This window comes from Rhinolophus ferrumequinum, chromosome 3 (assembly GCF_004115265.2).
Source record: "Rhinolophus ferrumequinum isolate MPI-CBG mRhiFer1 chromosome 3, mRhiFer1_v1.p, whole genome shotgun sequence".
Taxonomy (NCBI): Eukaryota; Metazoa; Chordata; class Mammalia; order Chiroptera; family Rhinolophidae; genus Rhinolophus; species Rhinolophus ferrumequinum.
The window spans coordinates 2,557,446-2,572,255 of NC_046286.1; the positions used below are offsets into that span (position 1 = coordinate 2,557,446).

At 56.9% G+C, this 14,810-nt stretch overlaps 4 protein-coding genes across 5 annotated transcripts; 1 reads left to right on the forward strand and 3 right to left on the reverse strand.

The window, feature by feature from the left end:
• Nucleotides 1-511: 511 nt before the first annotated feature.
• RNF5 (ring finger protein 5) lies at nt 512-3,126 on the forward strand. The gene is made up of 6 exons (XM_033096931.1): nt 512-758; nt 1,860-1,878; nt 1,975-2,087; nt 2,195-2,249; nt 2,326-2,443; nt 2,550-3,126. The coding sequence occupies exons 1-6, from the start codon at nt 619-621 to the stop codon at nt 2,645-2,647; spliced, it is 543 nt and encodes a 180-aa protein (XP_032952822.1). The 5' UTR covers nt 512-618; the 3' UTR covers nt 2,648-3,126.
• A 206-nt stretch (nt 3,127-3,332) lies between these two features.
• Nucleotides 3,333-6,566, reverse strand: AGER (advanced glycosylation end-product specific receptor). Its single transcript, XM_033103067.1, has 11 exons — nt 6,024-6,566; nt 5,742-5,848; nt 5,470-5,662; nt 5,228-5,292; nt 5,027-5,114; nt 4,749-4,931; nt 4,515-4,648; nt 4,189-4,330; nt 3,913-3,939; nt 3,668-3,794; nt 3,333-3,556 (listed from the first exon to the last, which is right to left on the reverse strand). Exons 1-11 carry the CDS (start codon nt 6,172-6,174, stop codon nt 3,457-3,459), a joined length of 1,317 nt encoding a protein of 438 aa, XP_032958958.1. The 5' UTR covers nt 6,175-6,566; the 3' UTR covers nt 3,333-3,456.
• Nucleotides 6,567-7,386: 820 nt separating this feature from the next.
• Nucleotides 7,387-11,840, reverse strand: PBX2 (PBX homeobox 2). Its single transcript, XM_033103068.1, has 9 exons — nt 11,337-11,840; nt 10,378-10,451; nt 9,902-10,149; nt 9,623-9,813; nt 9,323-9,458; nt 9,033-9,186; nt 8,578-8,666; nt 8,369-8,455; nt 7,387-8,244 (listed from the first exon to the last, which is right to left on the reverse strand). Exons 1-9 carry the CDS (start codon nt 11,555-11,557, stop codon nt 8,152-8,154), a joined length of 1,293 nt encoding a protein of 430 aa, XP_032958959.1. The 5' UTR covers nt 11,558-11,840; the 3' UTR covers nt 7,387-8,151.
• A 557-nt stretch (nt 11,841-12,397) lies between these two features.
• On the reverse strand, nt 12,398-14,501 carry GPSM3 (G protein signaling modulator 3). 2 transcript variants are annotated; one of them, XM_033094552.1, is made up of 4 exons: nt 14,073-14,501; nt 13,768-13,867; nt 13,346-13,545; nt 12,398-13,128 (listed from the first exon to the last, which is right to left on the reverse strand). In XM_033094552.1, the coding sequence occupies exons 1-4, from the start codon at nt 14,109-14,111 to the stop codon at nt 12,991-12,993; spliced, it is 477 nt and encodes a 158-aa protein (XP_032950443.1). In that variant the 5' UTR covers nt 14,112-14,501; the 3' UTR covers nt 12,398-12,990. The 2 variants fall into 2 exon arrangements, with proteins under 2 accessions (XP_032950443.1, XP_032950451.1); XM_033094560.1 differs by having other exon boundaries at nt 14,081-14,426.
• Between the last annotated feature and the right edge of the window lie 309 nt (nt 14,502-14,810).

The following is a 14,810-nucleotide window of genomic DNA, read 5'->3' on the forward strand; positions in this document are numbered from 1 at the left end:
GACCAGTCACCATGGCGACAAGATAGCGGTAGCGGGGGCGGGACCAAAGAAGGCTCAACCCTCACGAGATTGGCCCACCCCTTCCCGCCGCCGGCTGCGCACGCGCATTTCACCTAACCACCATTTTCCGTCGAGTTCTAGCCAATCAATTGCTTTGGAGCCATACGCTCCAAAGTCCAATAGGAATCCGGACATTCTGTAAAAGGGGAGCGAAGGAAAGAAAGGGGTTCTAGCGGAGGAGGTCTATGTAGTCCCGAGCCAATTGCTTCTGGCCTTTGGTTATGACTGGCAGCTACCCAGACGAATAAAGCCTTCCCTGGACCAGCGACAGGACGTATGACGTTGTTACCAATCCCCTGGTATTCGATACTGACTGCTACTGTATCAGCCAATAGTTATTGTGCAAGGGCAGGACCGCATAAACCTCTTTCCACCCCCGCCCTCTGGACCAATCCTTTCTTTGAATCCTGTTTGATTGGCAGGCACTCAGACCAATCGTGATTAAAAAACCTTGAAGCCTCCCAACGATCGTGAGAAGGAGGCGGTTTCTCGTTTGTTGGGGCTTGTATATGTGTTTGCGAGGACTAAGGGGTACGTGGGGGCGAAACAGAACGGGCCATGGCAGCCGCGGAGGAGGAGGACGGGGGCCCCGAAGGGCCAAATCACGAGCGGGGCGGGGCGGGCTCAACCTTCGAATGTAATATATGTCTGGAGACTGCTCGGGAAGCTGTGGTCAGTGTGTGTGGCCACCTGTACTGGTGAGAATCGGGAAGGGGGCGAAAAGGAGTGGGGCTCACCTCCCTAATGGGGGGGCTGGGGGCGGGCGGAACATACACTCATACGTATAATCGGAGGGCACATCCCTATAGGTGAGACATTCGTCTTTTCGGGCATGTATGGGTGGGTGGGTCAAGTCCTTACAGACGAGACCTGTGGAAAAGAGAGGCATAGGAACTAGGAGCTGGGACGTGTGGTGTTAAGAGGAAGTAGGGCGGGAGGGTGGACACCGCACATCTGTACAGGTGAGACTCCAGCCACCTTAACCCAGGGAAGTGAGGAGGTCTTACCCTGTTTCCCCAAAAATAAGACCTAGCCGGATAATCAGCTCTAATACGTCTTTTGGAGCAAAAATTAGTGAGTCGGTGTTATATCATATTATATTACATTAAGATCTAGTTTTATAGTAAAATAAGACCAGGTCTTATATTAATTTTTCCTCCAAAAGACGCATTAGAGCTGATTGTCCGGCTAGGTCTTATTTTCGGGGAAACACGGTAGTTATACAGGTGGAAACGGATTAGACTTAAAGGGTAGGAGAGGCACCGATCAGTTGAGTAGGGGAGACCTAGGAAATGTGGGATCATATTCAGGTGAGGCGTGGAAGGGGGTGGTATGCCTTGCGGACAAGGGCACTGGAGGGACAGTCTTAAGAGGTTAAAGGATTGTGGAAATCGGGACTTTATCGGGCCTGGAAAAGAGGAAAAGTAGTGAGGAAGGTGCTAGTTAAGGGGTTTGGTTTGGGAGTAATGGGGCTAGGATGGGGCTGGGATTGAAAAAGATCTGGAAAACAGGTGGTTGAAGACAACTGGAAATTAAATCAGAAGGCAGAGAAGGGAGGGGACGAGGATGTGTATTTGTGTGTTGGGGGAGAGGAGAGGATTGAGCATGCTGAGGATGGATGAAGCTTTAGGTATTGGTGGATGAGAGAAGCAGGAAGGCCAAGTTAGCTGGCATGGGACAGGTGGCGGAAAATATGAAAAGTAACAGGAGGTAAAACTTGGGAAGTGGGATGGGACTCTGAGGTCGGGTCTATGTCTCTCTGTAGCTAGTCTGACTTTTTATTTTTTCCCTCCATCCAGCTGGCCCTGTCTTCATCAGGTGCGTACTCAGAGGAGATGAAGAGGGAAATGGGAGGGTCTGAGGAGCTGGAAGACCCTGCTGTGTACTGGAAAGCACTTCATTTTTTCCCCCCAGTGGTTGGAGACACGGCCAGAGCGGCAAGAGTGCCCAGTGTGTAAAGCTGGGATCAGCAGAGAAAAGGTTGTCCCCCTTTATGGGCGAGGGAGCCAGAAGCCCCAGGATCCCAGGTGAGAGAGAGGAGGGTGCTGAGGGAAGATGGAAGGCTTCCTCCCTGCGAGTGGGGTGTGAGAGTGGAGAGAACATTTCCTGTTGATGTCCCTATCCTCTTCCTCAGATTGAAAACTCCACCCCGACCCCAGGGCCAACGACCAGCTCCAGAGAGCAGAGGGGTGAGTCTTGTCTGATTGTGTTCCTTCCTTGCTAAAGATCTGCCCAGCCCCCCTCTGACTTTCTCTACTTCCTTAGGGATTCCAGCCATTTGGTGATACTGGGGGCTTTCACTTCTCATTTGGTGTTGGTGCTTTTCCCTTTGGATTTTTCACCACCATCTTCAATACCCACGAGCCATTCCACCGGGGTGCAGGTAAGAGCCTTCCCTCAGTTCCTACCAGGGAGCCCCCTGAATCTCTTCAGGCCCCATTCCGGCCCTGGAGTGGGTGCTTCTTCTGCAGCTTTCCTCTCTCCCACAGGTGTGGATCTGGGACAGGGTCACCCGGCCTCCAGCTGGCAGGACTCCCTCTTCCTGTTTCTCGCCATCTTCTTCTTTTTCTGGCTGCTCAGTATTTGAGCTGTGTCTCCTTTCTGCCCACCGCCAGCCAGAAGAGAATCAGTATTGGGGGTCCCTGCTGACCCTTCCTTACTCCTGGGCCTTCCCCTCAGCCCCTCCATTTCTGTCGGCTAAGGCCAACCCTGGCCGTTTTCCAGGAGGGTGTGGGAGGAGTGCCACCTGTGCAGGGGGTGGGAGAAGCGAGTGCTCGGAACTGCTCACTCAGTAGCATCATACCTCCCAGCTGTGGGAGAGGAGGACCGACTGAAGAAAACGTCTGTTTCTCCTCTCTCCTCATCCTTTGCTTCCCCCGATTTCTTGATTTGATGTTGAAAGGTGGGCAAGGCTCCCTCTGACTCTCCCCCACTTTCCCCTTGTTGATTTAATTTAATTCGTCTTCCCCGTGTGTGATATGGGTTCTGACTTCAGTGCTTCCTTCCCCTCACCACCTCCTTTATTACAAACTCAATAAACAAGGAGATGTATTGATGGGAACTCTGCCCACCTTTGTCCTTCCCTCCTTCCTTCCCAGTCAGAAACATCCTCTCCCCACCTTGAGTAGATGTTTGGAGTGCTGTGGGGAAGCATGGGGGTGACCGCTGTCCTTCAGGGCTCTCAGGGTGAGGGCATCTCTCTCTCACACACACACACGAACAAAGTGGGTGGGATATGTCAGGTGTTTACTCATCACTGTTTGTGGGAGGCTCTGGTTGTGGAAGAAAGCTTGGCGGGGTGGGTAGAGGTTATACAGGGGAACTGTTCTGGGGCCAGGCCGTGTGGGGAAAGGAAAGGGAGCTGAGGGACGGGGGCCATGGGGGGCTGTGGTTCCTTTACAGTCCCCCTGCACTGCTCTCGGCTGCCTCGGGCTCTTCCGACTGATTCAGCTCTGCACGTTCTTCCTCCTCCTCCTCCCGGTTCTCTGGGGCCTTCCTGGGGAGGAGGATTGGGGAGAATTCTGCACATGGATCCTAGCACTTCCCCCACCTCTCCTTGCTGCCAGGGAGCCCCCCAAGCCTGAGGTGTCTGGCTTTCTCCACTCACCTCTCCTCTCCCCGGCGTCGCCATCTTTGCCACATGATGATGCCAATGAGCAGGGTGGCTGTCCCCAGGCCTCCTAGGATCCCCAGGACCAGGCCTAGAGTTCCCAGCCCTGGGCCTCCCACAGAGCCTGTGGGGAAAAGGGGAGCACTGAGGGCACAGCCCCCACCACTCGCTGCTCCTTTCTTGTTCCTCCTCCCAGTTACACTGGGGTCTGTCTGCTTCTCTGACCTTGTCCACTCCCTCACCTGCAGCCGGCCCCTCCTCGCCTGTTTCTGGAAGACAAAGTCAGAGCGAGTCAGAAAGGAAGGCTTCAGTTTGGGAAAGGGCTGTTTAGTGGGAGCCCCAGTGGAGTCTTCCCTTTCTTCAGAGTGGCTCTCTTGGTAGGTTTGGGTGTGGCAGCCAAGGCCTGGGTGTGGGTCCACTGAGGGAGCGGTGGGGTGGCTCTTGGGGACAGTGCCAGAATGGGGTAGGGAACTGGAGCCTGCGCAGGGTCCCTGGGATCTGGGGAGAGGTCTCCTCACCGATGATGCTGATGCTGATGGCACGGCTTTCCTGGGGCCCATGGCTGGGATGGGTGGCCACACAGCTGTAGGTCCCCTGATCCTGAGGCCCTACCTCAGAGAGGAGCAGCACCGGGCTGGGGGGCAGGGGCAGGGGTGTGCCCTGGGGGGAAGGGGGACAGGAGGCTGTTACAGGCCGGCTACACATCCCGTGCTCCTGTCTGTCTTCACATCCGTACACACCCGTCTTCTCCCCAGCTCCGTGCCTGCCTCTGTCCGTGAGCCCCTGTCCTCCTAGTTGCCCATTATGGATCTCTACCTCTCGGCCTCCTCTCCGGGTCACTCACATCCTTGATCCAGTGGATTTGAGGAGGAGGCTGGGCGGGGGCTTCACAGGTCAGGGTGACGGTCCCACCAGGAGCTACTGCTCCACCTTCCGGGTCCACCAGCAACTGGACCTCCAGAGGCACAGGCTCTGGGGCTGGGAAGGGGCATGAGGCAGAGTCACCCTGTGTGGTCCCTGTGGCCACACGTTCAGGACGTACAGCCGAGCTTGGGGCCCTCCCCACCTCTGTGCTCACCCCAGACATTGAGCTTGATGGGGGCGGTGTGCAGGGCTCGGCGCCGGGGAATGCCAGGGCTGAAGCTGCAGGACAAGGTAAGGTGGGGCGTGCCTCCCCGGGCTGGGGTCATCGTGAGCTCCGACTGGAGTGTGAAAAGCCCTGTCTCAGGGTGTCTCCTGGTTTCTTCCTTCACAGACACTCCTATGGTGGGGGAAGGAGAAGGCAAACTACCCCATGGTGTGTGGGGGAGAGGGATTAAAAAGAAGGCAGCGCAGAGGGGAGGACTTGGGACTTACCTTTGCCATCAGGTGTCAGGACTTTCCCATCCAAACGCCAGCTCAGCGTCCCTGCAGGGTAACCCCCCTCAGACACACATGTCCCTACCTGGGGAAAGAGGGACCTCATCATCTTTAACAATAAGACTCCATACACATGCACCCAGCTACACTCCTCTCCCATTCTCATGACCAGTTTCTACTCCCGTTTTCCTCCACTACCTTACTGGAGACACCAGCCATGAGTTCAGAGGCAGGATCAACAATTTTTGGCTTCCTGGGAGTCTCTGAAGGAGGGAAATTGCAATCAGAGGCTGGAGCTGTGAAGATTATCACACCCCCATTGTGGGGATGGGGCAGCGAAGTTAGAGGCTCACACAGCAGGGCCAAAGACTTAAGGGCTGGGGTTGAAGGCTCTTCCTTAGGTGAGAGGTGGGCCTTGGGGAAGGCCCTGGGACCCTTACGGTAGACTCGGACTTGGTAGTTGGACTTGGTCTCCTTTCCATTCCGGCTCATTGCCCGGCACCGGAAAGTCCCCTCATCTTGGATCCCGATGGCTGGCAGGAGGAGAGAGCCATTGGGGAGGACCCGAGCCACGCTGTCCCAGGGGCCTCCCTGGGGAGACAGGACCTTCCAAGCTTCTGTCCGACCTGTGTTCTGGGGACAGAGAAGGACCCTTTGGGAAAGGACTCAGGAGGCAGGGAGGTGGGGAACGTGCAACGGGAGCCCTGCTTACCAGTTTCCATTCCAGCTGCTGGGGGGGTTTCTTGGGGGCACCCTTACAGTTTAGCACCAGGGGCTTCCCGATCCGTGCTGTGACGTTTTGACCGCCTACCACTGTCCCTGGGAGACAGCACCAAGGTGGAGGGGCAGGAAGAGAGATGGGGCTCGTACAACCAGCACAGGGTGGGTGAGGGAGCTTAGAGAGCAGTGCCCAGGTTCCAGGCAAGTTCTGGGAAGATTTGGGGAGGGGGTGGAGTGCTTTCCGCAGGGAGGAGAGGTGTGGGGAGTGGCTCACCCCACAGACTGAGGACCAGCACCCAGGCTCCGACCGCTGCGCCTGCTGCCATCCTGCTTCCTTCCCAGGCTCCTGGCTCTGTCTGCCCCTCACTGCTGTGGCCTCGCCCTGGGTGCGGCTTGTACCCTCTCCCCTGCCCCCATCTCCCCATCCTGTCCTGGCACAGGGAATGCTAGGAATTCATGCCTCTCGGACAAGAGTCCTTCAGACACTATGAGAAACAATTATCACCCCACCCCTGGGCACTGCCACATCCATGGGGGTGGGGAGTGCACCGCCTAGTGTGTCCCACCCCCTCAGGACCCCCAACCTGTTCCATCAGTCAGCTGAGGGCTGCCTGATGGACCACTGGAGCCATCTCAAGGAGGCAAGGTTGCCAGGCAACAGGGTTCAGGCCAGGCTGTTTTCCACAGAGAAGAGGCAAGGGTACAACCTCGGGCCTGGGTGGTGAGAGCAAAGCTGAGGGGATCAGGGAAATTATTTGGGGCTTTATGAGAGAAAAATACATATTTTTTTATGGGGTTTCTCATGTTTTTGAAAATAATTCTCAACTAAACCCAGGGAAAAAAGAAATTTCTTTATTTAAAACTTTTTTTTTTCTGTGAAACTACAAGTTTACAAGTGAGGAGAGAACTGCCCCCGGCCCGTGCCTCCCGCCTCCCCACCCATCACAATCCCAACCTGCTCCCATCTTGCCCGGATCTTTGACAGGAAGGGTTCCCCACTATGACAGTCTTGTGAAATCCTGAGGATGTTTGAGGGGTTCAGATGGTAGGGTTCAGGGCCAATCAAGGATGGGGCAGTAGTGATTTTACTTCCCCCCAATACCTGGCTTTTTGCAACCTCCTTCCTCTCCCCACCCTCTCAATTTTGGACTGAGAAAAGAAAGATACCTCATTTCTGGGGAAATTGAGGGAGATACGTACACAAACACTCCAAGCCATACTTAACATATTTTGCAATAACCCCCCCCCATTCTTCCCCTCCAATCTGCAAATAGTTAAAAAAAAAGATTTAAAGACGTTTAACGGGAGGGGTGGCATTTCCTCAAAAATCACCGAGTCTAGCTCTGCCCAAGGGTTGTGGAAGAGGGAGAACAGGCCAGCCCAGCAAGCCCCGACTGACCGCCTCCACACTAAATGCAGCAGGAAGCTGCCTGCATAAGCACAGAACACCTGGGGTTTTACAAGCAAAGGAGAATGCCTAAGTGATTTTAGGGGGCAGGCTTGGCGCCCTGCTAAGTGTACTTCCTGATGGACAGCACTGGGAGCCAGGTGGGCCTCTTCACCAGTTCTATTTGTTCCCCTTTCTCTTATGACCCCTTTGGCTATCACCCCTAATATGGGAAAATGAGAAAAAACAAACAAGAAATCAACATATTTATAAAAGCATCTACTTCCCCAAACTAAAAATTAACAACCAACAAAAAACCAAAAAATTTTTAAAAATACAGATGGGTTCTAGGGTTTCTTTTTCTCCCCCCACCAAAAAAAAAAAAAAAAAAAAATCAACCCCGAAGCCCAGTCAACAATTCCCTAAAGTAGCAGAAACTCCCTCCGAGGTAGATATCTGAGTCAGACACTCTCGTCCACCGAGCGATTCTATTGGTTTAAGATGAGCTGCGTATGAGGTAATAAAGCCGTCTGGAGGGGCAGGGGGTGGGAGGCACGGGGCGTGGCCCAAGTCCTCTGTCCAGAAGTTGTGTCCCCATTTTTGGCATCTCTGGTGGGGCAAGGCTGGCGTCTCCACAGATCCCAGAGTAGATAAGGGGTGGGGGAGGAGAGTGGTAGAAACCAGACAGAGAGAGGGAAACAGAATAGCTGTACATGTGTGTATGATAGATCTGAAAAAGGATTATAGGTGTGTTTCTGTGTAAGAAAGGGAGAGAGAAAAAAAGACTAAAGGAAAAAAGGGGGAGACAGACCCCACTTTCCCCTTAGGGGACCCCATTCTCCCTGCCATGTACTCAGCACCCCCAGCACGGAGAATCTGGTGGGGGAGGGGACGACCCCATTTGCCCTTCTCTGTCTTGTGCTTCTCCTGTGTCTGGGGTTTGTCCTCTGGATGCCTGCATCCTCTTCAAGAGTCACCTTGTGAGCCCCCACCCCTGTGGCCCTGAGGGACGAAATCAGTTGGAAGTGTCAGAATGAACACTCCCTGGTCCCTCTGTCGGGGATGTCACCGAGGATGGGGTCACAGCCTCCTGCCAGCCTCCGTTTGCCTGGAAAAAGATAAAGAGACAGTGGGGTAAGGCTCTGGGAAACCAGTGTGGGGGACAACAGTGCCAGGGAAAAGGCCTTTCTGTCCTGGTGAGAGGTGGAGGGGGGCTTCGGGCATCCACTCACCCTCATTTCCCGAGGGCTGTACATCTGGCCTCCCCCGAGGTTATCCCCATAGCCCCCTGGCCCCATTGAGTGTCGGAGTGATTCCACCTGTGGGCAGCCAAAGGAGGGTATGACACAGTGACAAGCCTCAAAAGAAAAAACGTCTCATCCTGAAGGGAGGGAAACCAAATTTGGGAAAATCCTACTTAGGAGGAGATGGGCCACCTGACCTGGGAAGCGGAGTAGGAATCTCCATTGAGCCCGGGCATCCCCAGAAACATGTCTCCGGATCCTGAGAGATTGAAAGAGCCGCCAGAGCCTTGGGGGAGCAGAGAGGGAATTAGGGGAACATGTAACAGAACCTGTGATGGCACCCAGGAGAAGCACCACAACTGTTTCCAAAGAGCCCTCTGAACTAGCTTTGCAGGAGTGTGCAACTGTGCACAAATCCACAAAACATTTCAAAACTCAGAAGGATTAGGCTGTTTCTGAGCCTTCCCTGGTGACTTGCTGAAGAACAAGACGTAACTTTGTCCAGTAGCCTCTGTCCCTGACATCCCCACCCCATCTCAGATTGGTTTCTCTCACCCCCCAAGACCCCTACTCTGTGATCCTGCCTAGATTGGAGATGGGAACAAAAGCAGCAAGCGTGCAAAACAGCCAGCCAGGTGGAGGCGGGATCCACCTGCGGAGGAAGGGGGAGTCGGGGAGCTGGTGCGGCTGTGGCCCCCCTGGGTGACTGACACGGCGGTCTTGACAGCATAGATGTTTGCCTCCTCTTGGAACTTCCCAATATTTTTCTTATAGCGAATCCGCTTGTTGCCAAACCAGTTGGAGACCTGTGGGGTGTTGGGCAGAAAGGAGGGTCAGGTGGAAATCTTTCCCTCTGTGAGACCCTCAGTCAATAGGATTGGAGAGCTTTGCGTTTCTGTTTTCTTTTCTAACCAGAAAACTCCTCCCAAAGCCCCCCTGTACCTGAGAGACAGTGATGCCACACTTCTTGGCGAGCTCCTCCTTGGCCTCCTCACTAGGATAGGGGTTACTCAGGTGGGAGTAGAAATACTCATTTAGGACCTCAGTGGCCTGTTTGCTGAAGTTCCGGCGTTTTCGTCTGCAGAGCAGGGAGATGGGAGGTGAGGACGTTGTCCGAGGAGGGCCTCCATGGTGCGCACGCATCTCCAGGGGATGCCACTGTCACGGAGTACCGTGTTGTGCAACAAGGTGGCCCAGGGGCTTGGAGAAGAAGGGGAAGGCGCCCCGGCCCCTGTGCCCCACCTGGCATCCAGGAAGCGGGAACGCAGGATCATGACGGCCTCACAGGTGCTCTGCTTGAGCTGCATCTGGATGGCGCTGAACTTGCGGTGGATGATGCTGACCATGCGCTCCATCTCCTTGGGTGCCACGGGCCGCGTGCGGCTCTGCTCTCTCAGCAAGTTCATGACGTGGGTGGTGAACTCGTTACAGGCCTGCAGGGGGCCCGTGGGCTGTGAGGGCCCCCTGGCCTTAGGACTCCCCCAGGACTGTCCCTGCACCCACTCAGCCTCCTCTCCTCACCTGCTCATACTTCTCCAGCTCCGAGTGGTAGATATGGCGAATCTGGGCAAGTTTGCTGCGATAGTCCGAGTGTTCGATGGAGTTGTCAGGGGACACGCCGCCCCCGGAGGCTGCAGCGGCCGCAGCTGCTGCGGCTGAGCCCCCCCCCTTCTCCGGCCCAGCCACACCCTCTGCCAGAAGCATGTTGTCCAGGCGCATCAGCTGTGGGTCCACCGGCTCCTCCTCCTGGGAGCTCCGAATGCTGAGGCCTGGTGTGCAGGCAAGTGGACTTAGGGACCCTGGGACCCCACACCCACTTCTCAGCCCTTCCAGTGCCTCCTGGAGACCCAGGTTTCTTTGGTTCCCTCCCCAGTCCTCCTTAGCAACGTCCCTCACCCCCTTTCCTCAGGGCCCCAAGTTGTCAAACTCTTAGCCTGAGTCTATAGTAAACAGGGTTCCATCCTCAGAGTTGAGGAAACAGAGGGGGACCCACGTACCGGTTTTCTCCTTGATTTCACACAGGACGCTAAAGAGAGCGGGCTTCATTCGGTGGCAGTTTAGGGCATGTTTCCTTGAGAGTAAAGAGAGAGAATGTTGAGCTATAGAAACAGATGTGGGGGGGACACCATGAGGTTGAAAGAGGGGAGCCTGGGAACAAGAAGGGAGGTACAAAGTGGGTTTGGGGTCAGAATGGAGCTGGGGGGTTCTTGGGAAGACGGCAGCTACCAGAGCATGGAGATGTGCTTTTCCAGCAGACCGGGAAGGTGGAGGCAGCAGGCTGAAGGCCCAGTGGGCAGGCTGGGGGCTGTGGGAAACGGTCAAGAAGGGTATAGAGACCGGGGTTTGAGGGTGACTGCAGACATGAGGGTGACTAGGTAGATTTCAGAGGAAGAGAGATGCAGACTGGGGAGAAGAGTCAGAGTTTGAGGTGCCAGAGAGGGGTTTGGGGTACCAAGCTAAAGTGGGGAGTTCAATTCAGTAGAGATGTGTGTGAAGGGTCCTGGGACTGAGCAGGGGCAAAGGGTGGGTGAGGACCCTTAAAGGAGGGGCCATGTTGGAGGAGTAATTGGAGCTCTGGGGAGGGGTGTGGAGGTCCCCAGGTCTGGAGAGGAGGGGGCTGGGCTGGGTGGAGAGTTAGGGGAGAAGACAGCATAGCAGTTTCTTAGTCGGGGAGCCAGAAGGGGGCTCTGGAGATGGAAGAATGTGGGGAGTGTGGGGGTTAGTGAGAGGTTAGGAGTGGGGGTGAGACCACCTGGGGTTCCCTTCTTTAAGGTTTCAGGGCCTGGGGTGAAGGGAGGTTTGAGAGGGATCACTCGTCTGGGGTCTCCCAGGAGTACCGAGAGAAGAGATCTGTAGGATCCTGGAAAGGGTCCTATAGTTGGGGTGGGGGGGGCTCAGAGCTTGTGAACGGGGCTTCTGCTGGGTCTGTGTGGGGTCCCGGGGTGGGGGCACTCACTTGGCCTGGGCCTCATCCAGGCTCTGGTCGGTGATGGTCATTATCTGCTGCAGAATGTCCCCGATGTCTTGCTTCCCTCGGCCTCCCGGGACCCCCCCGCTACCCCCACCGGGGTCTCCGCCACCCGGAGGCTCGCCAGGGCCCCCAGGCTCTCCACCCACCAATCCCAGGCCCCCCCGGCCCCCGCCTGGAGGGGGCGGCCCCAGCAGCCGCTCGTCCATAGTTGGGGGGGGGCCCTGAGGCCCCCTCCCTGCTCTGCCCCTCCCCCGCCTGGTTACTTCCCCCCCAAACTCGCTGGGGCCGCTGCTCCCTCCGCCCCAACCCCCGCCCGTCTATCCCCTTCCCGGCTCCCCCGGGGGTTCACCCCGGCCCTGAAGGGAGACCTGGGGTACCGGCTGGACCCCCCACAGGAGACCCCGGCCCCCGGCGGCGGAGAAAATGGAGCCGGAGAGAGAGAGGAGGCCCAAGCGGGGGTGTGTGAGAGAGGGAGGAGGGAGGAGGGAGAAGGGGGGAGCGAGGGAGGGAGGCTGGGGGAGGGGAACCAGGGAGGAAGAGGAGGGGAGAAGAGAGGAGGAACGGGGAGGAGCTGGGGGCGGAGAAAGCCACAGAAACAGAGGAACTGAGACCGAGTGGAGGCGGGGAGAGGGAAGAGGACCGAGGCGGGGAGGAGACTAGCCCTGCGGGGAAAATACGGGAAGGCCCCCGGGCTGGACTTCAGCGGCCAGGGAGGGGGCGTGTTGGGGGCGGGAGGGGGGGCTGCAACCAGGGTTCTGAATTTGGAATCTAGGTGGTGTGGACCCTGGCCGCTGGGATGCCGGGGTTCACCGACAGCTCAGTTCATATTTCTTGTCCTAATGACTCCCCTCCCTGTTCTACTTAATTAAAACCAGGAGAGGGGGCGATGGGGGGGGGCTAATTAGGGAGGTCTCCAGCCGCTGCTTAATGAGCCAGTAATTAACCAGCCAGGGAGGGGAGCTGGCCTCAGGCCAGGCTGGGGAGAGAGGCAGCCTCTGGCCTCACTGTCCTACCCTCGGCCCGCAGCCCGAGACACCAGTCTTCAGTCCAGAGGGGAATTACATTTATTCACACAACCAAAACAGACAGGGTTCAGTGTCCATTCACAGCCTGTAGGCCCCTTAGTCCTGGGGCTGGGAGGTGCTGGTGGTGAGGGGGGGAGAAGAGTCTTTATCTCTTTGCTGTCCCCACCCTCTTTCTTCTTACTGGGAAGGAGGATGGAACTCTCTCAGGTCGTAACTTAGGACATTTGTCCTTTCTCGGGGATGGAGGACTCAGCCCTTAGATCCTGCCTAGTGGCTTGATTACTAGGGGTGTGCCTACATCTCAGGACCAAGACTCTAAGCCGCTCCCTGAGATCAGAGTAGGAGTCACTGGGTAGCAGGGATCCTCACTGCTTCAAGCTCCCCTGTACGTGGGGAGGGGATTAAATGGCCATCATACCTTGACTATTCCCAAGGTCTGAGGACTTCTCACCCCCTCCAGTTCCCAGGGAAGGTGGAGGAAGGCAATGAATATTGAGATTTCTGCTGGGTCTTCCAGTCTCTGGTGCCCCTGCGAAGCAGGGTTGAGGGCATGCAGTGGGCTGCCCAGCTTTGAGTCTCAGGACTTATGGAGGGGCTGGTGGGGGGCTCAAGTCTCAGCAGGTGTGTGTGGGGGGCCGGGATCTTTGTTCCTCCATTCGACCCCCACCCTGAACTTTCAGCAGCAACTCCAGGAGCTCCTGCCCCCCTGGGGGTAGGGGAGGCTCTGACCGCTGGGCTTCCATCCGCTGGCACTGGAGGAAGGGAGGGAGGGGAGGGTGTTGGTGAGGTTCTAAGAGGAGCAGGCCTTGAAAGGAGGCAGGGCTGGTGTGAGGGGCATACAGGGCACCTGTGATGGGGATGGGGGGACTAGGGCCTGGGGAGAAGGAGGGGTAGGGCCCCAAAGAGAACAAGGGGGGCAGAGAAACCGGGAAGCCTGGACCTCGCCTGCTGGGGAAGGGGTGCTCTTACCTGGTGACTGAGGATAGTGCTATAGAGCTGTTCTCTGTCCTCAAGAGGCCGAGGTGGGGCTCTGGCTAGGCTTGGGGGGTTTTGGGGGGCGTGAAAGGTGGCTCTCTGCTCCTCAAGGCGGCGGGACTGGGCCTCAGCCACCAGATCCAGAAGGAGCTCCGTCTGCAGGGAGAGCAGGGAGGCCGAGCGCAGCCCCAGGGCTGGGAGAGGAGGGGTAGGGCTCAGAGAAGTTGGCTGGGGGGTGGGGGGAGACGATGGACAGCAGGGTGAGGTGATTAGGAACCGGTGGTCAGACGTAAGGGTATGCAATGGGGAGTCCAGAAGAGGTGGGGAGAGAGCCCCTGATAGAGTGGGCCTTGGTAATGGGATCAGGAAGAATGGGGGCACCAGGGTCCGGGAGCTCCCTGGGTGGGTGGGGGTACCTGTGTGGCGGGTCCCTGGAGGAGGGGATGGAGGAGCAGATCGCCAAGGCCGACTAGTGGTGTTCACAGGAGGCCAGCCATGCTCATCCTGATGGGGGCCCTGATGCCGAGACAGCCGTTCCAGTGAAGCAGGGGCGGGGTGGGCAGGGTGCTAGGCCAGCGGCCCATTTTCTCTGTGTCTGTACCTGCCTCAGTGTGCCCAAGCCCTTCCAAATTCCCAGTCCTCCGTTGCTAGGTCTCTGTCTCAGGTCCTCTCACCTCCCTCTCTCCCCGTGTCAGCCTCCTCCGCCCGGTGCCCAGCTCACCTGCTCACCATCTTCTTCTTGGGGTCTCTCAGCCTCCATCCCCTGGAGGGGAGAAACCGATGGGGGAGGGGAGCTGGGATTTGGAGGAGGGCCGGAACCCTGAGTTCCTGAGGGGAGTGGAGGCTAGAAGGGGTGGGGGTGAGCCGGGGCTGGATGTCTGGGTACTAAGCAGGAAGCTGGGTTCCTGGTCAGCCCCCCCACGGGCCCCGCCCATCCCTGTCAACTTCCTCCAGTTCTCTTTTCCCACCCAAACCACTTGCTGGACCTCGCTTCCCCCCCCGGGGGAGTAGAAACTGGGAAAAGCTCCTCCAGCAGTAGTGGAGGGGTTTCAAGGTGGGGAGACTCTTGGCCTTCTCACCTCCAGAGCTTCAGTAGACCCCCAACCCCTGGGTCTGTTCCCTCCATCCCCTCCTCCGCTTCAGCTCTGTCGACACAGGAACTAGCTACACAGGAAGTGGTTTTACTCCTCAGAACCCCCCACCCCCAGGTCCCTTCTCTCCCTAAGATGGACCCTGGCATAGGATTCAGCTCTCCCGCTGCTTCCCAGCTTCCCTCAGGCTTATTGGGACGGGTAGGGGCAAGGTTCCAGTGGGAAGCATAAGACTCAGATCCAAGGATGTCAGGCCCTCAAAAATATGCACATACATCCCCCTAGCACTGGATCCAACACAGAGTATTCAATATGTATGTTGAATAATTATCCCAGCCCTCTAGGTGCTTAGTCTATTGGGGTGGGGG

Bases quoted from the DNA above. Each gene is read 5' to 3' on its own strand.
- AGER (XM_033103067.1), bottom strand. From the start codon at position 6,174: ATGGGGAGATGGGGGCAGGGGAGAGGGTACAAGCCGCACCCAGGGCGA. The intron at 5,663-5,741 runs GTAAGCAGGGCT...CTCTGTCCCCAG, and splicing joins AGCAGCTGGAATGGAAACTG to AACACAGGTCGGACAGAAGC. The intron at 4,331-4,514 runs GTGAGTGACCCG...CCTTCCCCCCAG, and splicing joins AAATCCACTGGATCAAGGAT to GGCACACCCCTGCCCCTGCC.
- RNF5 (XM_033096931.1), top strand. From the start codon at position 619: ATGGCAGCCGCGGAGGAGGAGGACGGGGGCCCCGAAGGGCCAAATCAC. The intron at 2,250-2,325 runs GTGAGTCTTGTC...CTACTTCCTTAG, and splicing joins CAGCTCCAGAGAGCAGAGGG to GGATTCCAGCCATTTGGTGA. The intron at 2,444-2,549 runs GTAAGAGCCTTC...TCTCTCCCACAG, and splicing joins GCCATTCCACCGGGGTGCAG to GTGTGGATCTGGGACAGGGT.
- GPSM3 (XM_033094552.1), bottom strand. From the start codon at position 14,111: ATGGAGGCTGAGAGACCCCAAGAAGAAGATGGTGAGCAG. The intron at 13,868-14,072 runs GTGAGCTGGGCA...TCTCGGCATCAG, and splicing joins AAGAAGAAGATGGTGAGCAG to GGCCCCCATCAGGATGAGCA. The intron at 13,129-13,345 runs GTAAGAGCACCC...CCCTTCCTCCAG, and splicing joins GCACTATCCTCAGTCACCAG to TGCCAGCGGATGGAAGCCCA.
- PBX2 (XM_033103068.1), bottom strand. From the start codon at position 11,557: ATGGACGAGCGGCTGCTGGGGCCGCCCCCTCCAGGCGGGGGCCGGGGG. The intron at 10,150-10,377 runs GTACGTGGGTCC...CCTGCACACCAG, and splicing joins TGAAATCAAGGAGAAAACCG to GCCTCAGCATTCGGAGCTCC. The intron at 9,459-9,622 runs GTGGGGCACAGG...CCTGCTCTGCAG, and splicing joins TCCCGCTTCCTGGATGCCAG to ACGAAAACGCCGGAACTTCA.